The sequence below is a fragment of the Achroia grisella genome, unplaced genomic scaffold, assembly GCF_030625045.1.
Source record: "Achroia grisella isolate CSIRO2021 unplaced genomic scaffold, CSIRO_AGI_Agris_v1 utg640, whole genome shotgun sequence".
Lineage (NCBI taxonomy): Eukaryota > Metazoa > Arthropoda > Insecta > Lepidoptera > Pyralidae > Achroia > Achroia grisella.
In genome coordinates this window covers 65,580-77,327 of record NW_026712977.1, presented here as the reverse complement: position 1 = coordinate 77,327, position 11,748 = coordinate 65,580, and the positions used below count along the sequence as shown (strand labels likewise).

The 11,748-nt window shown below is 31.2% G+C and overlaps 1 protein-coding gene across 1 annotated transcript; it reads left to right on the top strand.

The window, feature by feature from the left end:
• Positions 1-3,289: 3,289 nt before the first annotated feature.
• On the top strand, positions 3,290-9,752 carry LOC131849340 (uncharacterized). Its single transcript, XM_059199390.1, has 3 exons — positions 3,290-3,433; positions 7,921-8,087; positions 9,635-9,752. Exons 1-3 carry the CDS (start codon positions 3,346-3,348, stop codon positions 9,638-9,640), a joined length of 261 nt encoding a protein of 86 aa, XP_059055373.1. The 5' UTR covers positions 3,290-3,345; the 3' UTR covers positions 9,641-9,752.
• Positions 9,753-11,748: the final 1,996 nt, after the last annotated feature.

Below are 11,748 nucleotides of genomic sequence, written 5' to 3'. Positions count from 1 at the left end.
AGCTGCAGCAATTCCTGAGGATGCAAATGCTATCGCTATCTTCCCCGATTGTATTATCTTAGCAAGTATCTCCCTACCTGTGTACCCATACCCCAGTGACGCCCCTACATCGCATTTGGTTGATAGCTAACAGAGGAGTAGGTTTTTTTCTAATACTTACATTGTTAAATACGTGATATCTTTCGAATGGAATACCCGAATTGAATAATTCAAAAAGTTATGTACAGGTATTGAATCAGTCGTTAATATAAGGTAATTTATTTTGATAAGGATTAATACCACGATACAAAAGGAAGATACTTTTCTAGCGACGGCACTTTAATTAAATTTATAAACAAAAAAAAACATTTATTGTGACGTAACGACATGCCGTCGCGACACTTTTTATAGATAATGATGTGCTCTACAAAGTTGTGGTACATAATTTTGTTCTATCATGAATAGTTTTCGCAGCGCATGCGGTGTTAGGTATTTTTTGTTTAATTTTTTCACACCTTGGGTTACATTATTGGATATTTCGTAACGATCCCTAGGTTTTTTTGGAACTATAATATAGCCTATGACATTCAGGGATAGTGTAGCTTCCTAATGGTGAAAGAATTTTTCAAATCGGTCCAGTACTATCGGAGTCTATTCAATACAAACAAACTTTTCCTCTTTATAATATTAGTATGATTACAAACAGACACTCCAATTTTATTTATATGTATGTATAGACTATGTAATGATAATAATTATGTTTACATTCGAAAAAGTAAAGTAAAGCTATACAATACTTTACTTCTGAAAACTTAATATTAAATATTAGGTACGTATTCACAAGATTTTTGTGTGTCTGTCTGTCGCGTTTTCACGTCTAAATTTGTGAACCGATTTAAATGGTTTGTTAGACAGATAGTTAGAACATAGGTTACTTTTCAATGTGAATGGTTACAAGCAGTGAAATGGGAGATGTAAGGTAGTACGGGCGTATCGTCTTCTTTAAAGTTAAAAGCATGAAACTTGGTTTTTTGATTAAATATAAACAAATATGATATTCAAAGTTTGTAAATATTTTACCCTTAAGGTGGTAAAATAAAATAGTGGATGAAAGTTTGTATGGAAAATCTAAACTTTTGAATATAGAGCGATGAAACTTTTTTCTTTTTTAGATCAAGGTCACATAACATGCGGACGAAGTCGCGAGCACAGCTAGCTATCTAGTATTGTTTGTTGTAATTGATTGAAGTGAAAATATATTTGAAAATCTCTTTCAACTATAAAAAGTTACATTAGATTATATAATAGAATTATCGTAATGTATGTATGCGAATAGTCAAGATCTCTAAAGTACACGTATACGAGCAAAGCCGCGTAAGCACGATAGTATTAAAAATTGTAACAAATCATAGAACTCGTGTTTGTGTTTACCTTGTACAATAAATAACTAGGTTCTGTACGTATCGTATGTATTTACTGTTAGTCCACAAACATATACTACAAATGCAATAGTAAATTCGTTTTTACAGACATGTTTATTCTTCAAATGTAACGGCGCCAGTAGCATTAGATCGGATCTATAATATAAGTAACGCAGTACTCTAAACTACAACTGTCACATGAGAGAATATAGGGTCAAGAGTCAAGTACAATCGCGATGACAAACAATTCATAAGGTCAAGTACGCTGCCAATTAATTTACTAGTAAAAATAGTGGTTACATCATAACAGATTCTGACACACTTTCTGTTTTAACGTGTTTTAACGTAATTAGAAGTGTTTGTTTCCCTAATTTATCAGACGTTTTAAGGTTCCCGTAGACTTTTGTAATTAGGACCAGGCTCGTCAATAGCTAATGGGATTTCTAGGTTAGTCTGTTACTTTGATCACCTCTATCACGTACTTATTTATATGTGAAAGTACTTGTTAATTTTATTTTAAAATATGATATATGTTGTTGAATAATGAAGTATTTATTTATGTTGTCAACTATTAGATAATTAAACTTTTAAAGGCATTGATCTCTTTATTATTTTCGCTAAAATACTCTAAGAAAAATTGTACTTTCTTTACGATACCCTGATTAAATTCAAACTCCAAAAACTACCCAATTCATGCACTAATAATTTTTTACCCTAAATCTTGTATGAGACTCGAAAACCTGGCAACACTTCTAGTAAACAGATAGAAATTGAAAGTTTGGCGATTATGTATGAACTATTTGACATGTGCAGATAAAGTTGAATCGAGTTGAACATTGAACCACATGAATATGAAAACTAAACAACTAATCTGCAAGTTAAAATATTTATTTCCCGATATCAATAAATATATATATATTATACTTTTTTAGTAATATAAATTTGGAGAGTATAATTTAGGCGCTGTAATAACAATTTAATATTAATTATATCACTGCATGTACTAAAATAAAAAATATAATATAAATGGACTGAATATATTTAGTATTCTATTAATAAAATGATAACATCGTTTGAACTGATTTATTGGTTACGACATTTGATTACGACAACTTTGTTATATTCTTGAAGCTTTTTATTGTCATAGTTTGATTTAAAAGGACGTTCTCAAATTGACCGTATTTTTTGTATTCTTTTTTTTAGGTTTCAACTCCGAACTTTTTTCTACGTAAACTGATTGTGACAATTATATTTCATTTTAAAACTTTCCCTTGTGGTTTCATAAGCATTTGATCATTATCTGATCCTTCGTATTTAAGTTATCTTTCATTATGCGATTGAAGTCGGTTTTTTAATGACCTGAACACAATAGATACTTACTTCTACATATATTATATACAGTAAGGCTAGTAAAATAAATCCAAAAAGCTAATTTTGTATTCAAATTATCTTTAACTTGAACGTTATGTGCTGGTCATGTATACAGTTTATGTTTACCAGCTCGTGGACCTATAGGTCATTTTGGCATTGATTAGGAGTCTCTGAAATATAGCGCTACAACAGTCAAATGTATATAGGGATAAGGTTGTTGAAGGGTGGGAAATGGTATTAAAATTAAAGGGTACAGAGGTTTGACATCCTTTTGAATGGTCCTATGATACTATATACTATATGGACCATCAACATACACCTACATACCCGTACCAAGAAATGTATTTACTAACTATTTACATTGGAAATACCGTTTGTTGTTTAAAACATATTCAGCAAACTGATTAGCGACTTTTAATAACATAATTAACGTGTTATGTGGAATCTACACTTTGTTTATCCACAAGCTGTATATATAAGCGATACGAGCCCGGCATGGCCATATGCCGAACCTGACCGCCACGGAACATACGCTATCCCGATTTTGCTTGTTAAATAAAAAAACTTAAAAAAAATGAGTTCTAAAACAGTTTTTGTATTTGCAATGGTGCTGATAATGGTTGCAACGACTCCTCTGCAGTCCAGAGGACCTGGTTTCCAAGGTAAGTTAATATATATGTTTGTGATTAGATAAATAAGTATAGGTAATGTTTAGTGTTGATTTAATAAAATTAAAAATAGTAAATAGCTGGCGTATTTTTTATTTGATGCAAAAGCAATTTATATTGTAATTTTAAATTAATACACTATATTAATGCTACATATAAATGTAGCGTGTTGTGGCGAATTAATTGCATTCTACCTGTAAATTTCTAAAATTATGTGATGATTGTACATCATATTACTTTAAATATTTATCAAAAACAGTTTTATACTAGAGGTAATTTTTATAAAATTATAATATTATTAACACGTTGAAGACCACATTAAGAAATCTTATTTCTCACATAGGAATCGGGTTTTTTTTATTGTTAATTACGTATATTATTTTTAAATATGTTTTTAGTGTATAATAAATTGAGGTACACATTATTTAACCCCTAGATTTTTTCAACTAAAGTGACCACGGGATATCACTCGGTCCCAGGGTGTAAATTTACTTTCGTTGCATTTCGTTCCGGTGGGGATGCGATCTTTAACGTGTTAATATAAGTGTTGTTTGAAAGCTTTATAAAAATATATATTATTTTGGTGTTGGAAATTCTATTTTTTTTTATAATTACTTTCATTTAGTTAATGCTATAAATTGGGTAGTTATAGGGCCGCCCGAGTGTTACTTACCTAAATTGTATGTTTACTATATTTTTGTGCTTTTTTTATTTCGTTGTTTGATGCAATATAACTTCTAATAATGTTCTTTTATTTAAAAATTTATACAGATTTCTTAGTAAATTAAAGTAAATAGAAATCTAATATCATGTATGTATTTACTTATATGTAGAGTTTCTTAAATATTAAAACTTTAATAAATATTTATTCATATATTTATATATTTCTTATGTCCATGTGTATACTTGTGAATGAACTCTTAAGCAGATAATTTTAGTATGCCTTCGATTTTTGGGTTTTAGGATAGTTTAATTTACAATAAAGCTCGATAATATTTTTTTTACAAACGTGGTTAGTAACAATAATTCAAGATACAACGCCGAATAGTATGTTTTTTAATCGAATATATCTGTATGTCTGATAAAGTGGAGCCAAAATTGTGTCGCGAAGAGATACTATTCGAGCTTGTTCTGTAGGTAGAAACTATAACATACATACATCTAGGAAATAGAACTAGGACTAAATAAGAACATAGAAAACTATCTATATGCATATAGTTTGATAATCAAAATATAATATTATCAGTTGAGTTTCTTGTCAGTTCTTCTCAATTAAATCTATAGATTGTATTGGATGGTACAGAAAATATGTTAATACAAACACTACTTACACTTCATGTTGCAATAAGAAAATTTTGATTGCAATGAAAAAATATTGAAGTCTAATATATATTTATTTATTTATTCTTTTGCACACAAAAGTGTATACAGTTGGCATTCTCTACCAGTCAACCGTCGCATTGATCAGAGATAATAATAAGGCGGTGTAATTTAACAATTAATATATAAAGAAAAACAAATATGGATAAATACAGAAAAATAATATTATTATATGCAAATATATAAACATACTAATATACCCGTATAAAATACATATACAATTATATATATACATGTTTGTTAAAAGTAAATTATAAGAACTGTTGAATTAAAAATAACCTTCAGCGCAATAAATATTGTAACAGAAAAATTTTAAACTATGATATCAATCTAATCACCTTTATAAATAATTCGTTATATTTATTGACTGTACAATATGTACTTATTATGTGATTATGTTTTGTTGTACAATAAAGCGGTATATAATGTAGATACATTTATTTAAAGTAATTATATGTTAATGTAGATTAAATTAACAATATTTTTCTCGGAGTGCAAAAATAGCATTACTTTATATTTTCTCCATTCCAAGATCCGCTACAGTACTTACTCACTTTAAAATGTTTCTTTACAGTATCGCATAATGTAAACAAACATTTTAAAGTCACAACAACCGTTTTCAACAATAAATCCTTCGGGAGTTGGCTTGTAATCAAATAGAAATTCAATTCTTATTTCTAATTTATTTAATAGCCAATTGTCTAGGAACTTGTTAGAAGAGTAAACAAAATGATTGTTTCTTATTATACAACAAAATACTTCGTTTATACTTATGACCTAGCGTCGCTGTGGTTCAGTAGATCTAATTTTGCAGATATAAAAGATGTTTGAACAAATTACATTGATCGATGAAACTTCATTCACGAAAATTAAGGCTGCATATCCCACACACCCCTAATACAAATCGTGAATATACTGTTAATATTTTACTACAGTAACTAAAGATTGCATGTTATTGGAATTAAAATTAATATTTAGAATAATTAATAAGTACCTTTTAATTTACTTTAATAATAGAGTAAAACTTACCGGAACGTAAATATTTCCGACTGAAAGTATTACCTACTATCGCACTTGGGTGATAGAACACGAAATATATGTGAATAGAGATAAAACAATCACAGAAGAATACCTACATCGTAATTTTATTGCGTGAACAAACTCTTCTTATTCTGTTACAGCCTCTATCCACGACAATATAGAATTTATCCTCTTAAGTACTAACAGAATTTGTCGGACGAATATTTTGACGCGAGTTTTTAATTTCAGTAGTACCCTCCAACCGACTACCGGCTCTCTACCACATCACGGCTGTTCAAATTTCGTGTGTAAATACTTTAATGGCTCGTTATATATAATACTAATCTTTATTATCCTCTTTATCTATATCGTCGTGAAAACATCGTGAAAATTCGCCTTAAATCATAAAAACAGCTGGAGGAATTAGGATTAAATTTTGAAATAATTTGCTATTAAATATTGTTCAACATGTAGGCTAAAGGAAGCGAGACATATACTTAAATATTAGAGGGGAAATAATATATATAGAATACTTTATTTTTTGTTGTCATTTGATTACAGTCCATAGATTAATTCATTACTCCGTCCACTAGTATTAATTATAAATATTAGGGTACATGTGTAACGGAAAATGGAACGGAACCTATTTTTGTGTTATAAATTGTACGACCTAGATTGTATAATAATAGAGTTCTCGTTCAATAGGTAACAAAAAAAACTAACTGAAATTGAAATAAGAGAACTCGATTTTCAATCAATGTAGATAGAACTGGGGCGAATACTTTCCAAGCTGAGAAATGTAGGTTAGGTTTCAATTGAATAAAAAAAAAGTTTTTTCAACAAAGTGGATAGACATTCCCGCGAACATTCTCCCGATAACACACAAAGATTTCATTAAATTTTTATCAATATAAACCCGCTTTTCCAGCAAAGGAGAATGGACATCGCGCGAGCTTTATGCATTTGAGATGAAATGGCAAATAGATACTATATCTGTATCTGTATACCCTTAGGAATATTTTATTTTGTTTTATATAGTTTATACTTTGTTTTTTGTGGGAAATATTATTATTATATTAAAAGAAATAAAACTAAAAACAAAAAGTAACGTTAATAAACATGTCACAATAAACAAAATTGTTTCTCAACGAAATGAATTTTTAAAGACAACATATTATATAAACATTTGAAAGCAACTATGAAAGCCTGAAATGCCACTTGCAATTTTATCATTTACCGTCAGAGCATATTATTTTATTTGCCATAAAGATGCTAGAATTCGTATTCCAGTGGTTCATTGCTACACCAAACTTATTCTCGTAACATATTTCAAGTAGTAGGTACGTATCTACTTGAGAAAGTTATAAAATCTACAAAATTTCAACTCGGTTCTTTCGTGGAGTTTAATATTCTGCATACTACCTACCCAAAGCGGCTTTAGAGTAAGTCGTAGAATATGCACGTTGTGAATGTAATGGAGGTTGTATATTACTTACCGGATGAAATTCTCGAAATTATAGTGAAATGAGAACTGTAACAAAATGCGTGGTTAAGATGAAGGAAGCAGCGGACAAAAGAGCTAGTTATTCCTTTTATGAATTCCTTCATTCCCTTTATTCTATACGTGAAGATATATTGATTAATATGTTTGATCAATGACTATTTTTTTTACATAAAAAAATAATCAGATGAAGTTTGAACACTTAATCAGTAATTACTCCATTTTTGAAAGAGCTCGTCACGACCACCATCTAGCGTGTCGAGAGCATAGAATTGACTCTACTTATAACTTGACCAGGTGATAGTAGTTGAAATCGGAAATTCTGACTTCTTAAGATGTAGACTATACAGCATAAAAACACAAACAATTTATATTTCTACCTACTTACTATATTTTTTATTTAAAACAACTAATCCGCTTTCGAGTGTTCTCTGCATTCCTAATATTAGCTGGTTGTAATGTTAGGTATTGTACAAAATTCAATTAAATATAAATAAATAACAAATAAACCAACTATCAGTTCCAATTCTAATAAGTTGTTGTGAATTCCAAATATCTTTTCATATTCTTAAATTTAAAGGTTCTCGGTATAATCTGACAGAGGTGTCAGTGATCTCCCTGGAGGAATCCTGCGTGCGGCAGGGTGGTATCTGCATGCGGGTAGAGGACTGTGCCCCCGAGAATGTGGTGGGAGTTCAAGTCGTCCTTTGCCCAAACCAACATCACAAGGGCGTCGTGTGCTGCTATGTAAGTTAATTTTTTTTACTTGCCGTAGGCTCGTATGACTTTTTTTTATCTTAACAAAGTTGGAGGATTTTGTCACCAAATATGCCGACCCCATTATTTCTAACGTCATTATTACAAATCTAAAAAAACTAAAGAAAACTTAAACAATTATCATATGACGCCTTCATCTACCTTTTCATAAAATTACGACGATACTAACGCGGTCACGCTTATTAATTGAATTATTTATCGATATTTCCATTATCAGAGAGCCAATCAGAAATGTAATGTGGCACAACAATTGATCATATTATCTGCTAGATTCAAACTAGCATTTGGAACCGCGATGTTCTCATTAGAAATTGAAATAATATTACTTCAAGTAAACTTAATAGCATTTTTGAATCATCACAAGAAGTACGACCAAGAAACGTGCATGTTGCTCTTATGAATAAACTAGTAGTGGCCAGTGGTCGAAATTCAACCATAATTAATTAAACATTCAGTAAGACTATAGACAAATAATATTAAAGACAAACAATAATCATCATCATCATCATCATCATCGCAGCCCGGAAGACGTCCACTGCTGGACATAGGCCTCCCCCAAAGATCTCCACGACGATCGGTCCTGCGCTGCTCGCATCCAATGCCTTCCAGCGATCTTGACCAGATCGTCGGTCCAAACAATAATAATCTATTCTAAATTGACCACAAACTTGAACAATAAACAAAAGAGTGTATATGCGTGTGTCAGTCTAATAGGTGGTAGTCATTATATTTTTATAATTTTTTCAATGTATTATCCAATAATTAATTTTAAAAAAAGAAGCACTCATTCACTATATAAACTACAAAAGTTCGATATTGCATACTCCACCGTCTGCGGACTTTTCTAAAACAAACAATAGGTACAAAGTTATGCTTCACGTATTAAAATGTAAATGTTATTAAGCATCACATATTTGAGATTTCGTGTGAATACAAACTGCAAAATTAATATAAACCACATTAAACTGGGAAGCACGGTAATATTAACAACATAGTTCAAAATTGTTCGTCTATGTCTAGAACCTGCAGAAATGCAGGCGTCTGCAGGAGAAATTCCCCATTATATTAACATGAAACTAAGTACGTGGTATTTGCAAACAAGCTATGTAGACATGCACTTACGTGGCTGTTGTCTGATACAGGTATTCATATTTGGTAGCAGGTATTTCAGTTAATTTTCAGACATTCATGATGCATTCATGTCTATAAGCATGTGGGAGCTGGCATACCTACTCGTACGTCTGAGCACCCCGAATTTCAGAAATACATTAAGATATCTGCTACTAAATTGAATTTCACATTTAACTAATTATGTAACAGGTAAATATTAGTTTTAATATTAAATTCCGAAAATAGTTAGTTGATATTAAAATATATTTCGCATATAAATGTTACATTAGCAGGGAAAATTTGTACATATTTGATTTCCAAAGTACAGTCCATAACACCCGTGTGAATCTAGGCTGGATCACTAATTTAATGTGATTTAATTTATAAATAAATATTTTTTGTTGCAGAGTTGAAAACCATCGCCCGATTTCGCGTACTTACCGACTAAGCCTTTAATTTAAATAAAAACTTAATTAGTCATAAGATAGCCAGCCATGTTAAGATTGCAGTATTTATTTAAGAATCAATTTAAATATAATAATATGTATTTTTTTAAGAATACCTCTGTAAAGTTTATTATTGTTTACAATTAAACATTTGTTTATAAAAGTATTTCTATACCAAAGTAACGTATTTTTATTTGTTTTATTATGCTACTTTTAAATAATATCTTTTTATAAGTCTAGAGTCGCGCTTCCTCTACAGTAACTAAAATGCTATCCACCTAATAAAGTCTTATCAGAATGCGATGAACAATGAGGATGATTATGAAATGCGAAGAAAAAATAACTATTTTAGCATGTTTATGTTGATGATAAACTTGCGTAATATTTATCACAATGAATAAACTCATTATACATTACGCCTTTACAGTCGACTGATAACGAATTAAGTAAACATCTCATTAATTTATTGATAAATCATACAATCGTTATGCTGCGAAACTTTCTAGAAACTTCGGATATCAGTGTCGAGGTAAATTATCAATACGCAATTGAGTTCTGTATTTTTATTGGTATTTTATTAGATATTGCAATTATTTCCTAGAATTAGTCATCGGTTTTTTTTTTATATAAATGGAATAATAAAGAAGCTGATGGGTATAGGCTATATTTGAATATTGTTAATAATTTTATTTCAAATGAAGGTATTTACCTCTGTCGACATTATGACTAGGTTGGACTAGCCGTGGACACGAACAGAGATGTCAATGTCCGTTAGAGCCAGCGGTTTTTTCTAGTACCGTCACTATATTGAATTACGAAAGATCGCGGCACACAGCACTCACAGTATCCGTACACATATGGATTATTGATGCTACCGAACTTTGTTTATATTTATTTATGACTGGATTCCGCAGGTGATTCTTTTGAGCCATCCTCTCGATTGAAATTGGGATTCTATAAAATTTCAATTTTATCATTAGTTGATATCAGTGATGATCAGTAGAGAGGACCTTAAGCGCATGGAATCTTAATCCAATAAATTGTCCAGCGTTCAGAAGATTATCGGCAATTGCAGATTTGTGTGGTTGTCGAGGTTGTTGTTGCTGTTTGACCCTATCAGCTATTAGAGACGTAGAGAACCTTTATTTACCACAAAAATATTTTTTGGTAAGATCCAGTTAACAATATGTATATAAATAAGGCATTACATCCTAACGTAACGCCCGTGTAACCCTTCATGTGTAGGGGGAAGGGGATTGTGAGTAATGTGGATTGATAACCCCATTGCTACAATGTACCATGTCATGTCGACCTCCATGCGGTTCCCCCTGGAAACCATCGTGTTAAATTCTTGGTGAATTTGTCACGATGGGCTAGCTGACCTGACCTCATGCTCATCTTATCACCCTCCACTGGTGCTACGCCAGCGTAAACCGTTAGCGCGGGCGGGTACACCATTCCATTATCAACCTTCATGTGTTCTTCAAAAAAACCCTTCATGTGTTGCCATTTCGAAGGACTAAGAAGCTCTGCTTAATATCCAGTAATTTCAGACCCTTCCCGTAACATAGCGTTCAAAGCAAGCAGTTCAGCGGTTGAAACAGGTAAGACTTTGGACAAAGTATAAGGCAGTTTAAAGTGGAGTTACAAATAAGCAAACATTTTAAGTATATCATCATAAAATGAACCGAAACGTTGTTAACATCACCATTAGACATAAACTGTGCCACCGACATCGTAAAATACACTGTGATCCCGTGGTAGCTATGTCCTTTAATATGCGTTGTTATTACCAAGTTCTAAAGTGTCAAGCATTTTAGTCCAGTAATTTCGCTGCAGTAAAGGCAACTTACAAAGTAAGTTGCAAAGTGTTAAAAATAAGCGAGGTAGTTGAGGGCTAATTATATCTTACATTTTCCATTATTTCCCCCTCCTTCTCCCCAGTTCCTCTCTGTCATAGGTGATAACGTTTTAAATTTTATCTTATTAATATTATAAGCGCGAAATTTTGTGAGTATGGATGGATGTTTCTTGCTCTTTCACGTAAAAACTACTGAACGGATTTTGATGTAAAT

Coding starts and splice junctions, on each gene's coding strand:
- LOC131849340 (XM_059199390.1), top strand. CDS start 3,346: ATGAGTTCTAAAACAGTTTTTGTATTTGCAATGGTGCTGATAATGGTT. Junction 3,434..7,920: donor CAGAGGACCTGGTTTCCAAG/GTAAGTTAATAT, acceptor TTAAATTTAAAG/GTTCTCGGTATAATCTGACA.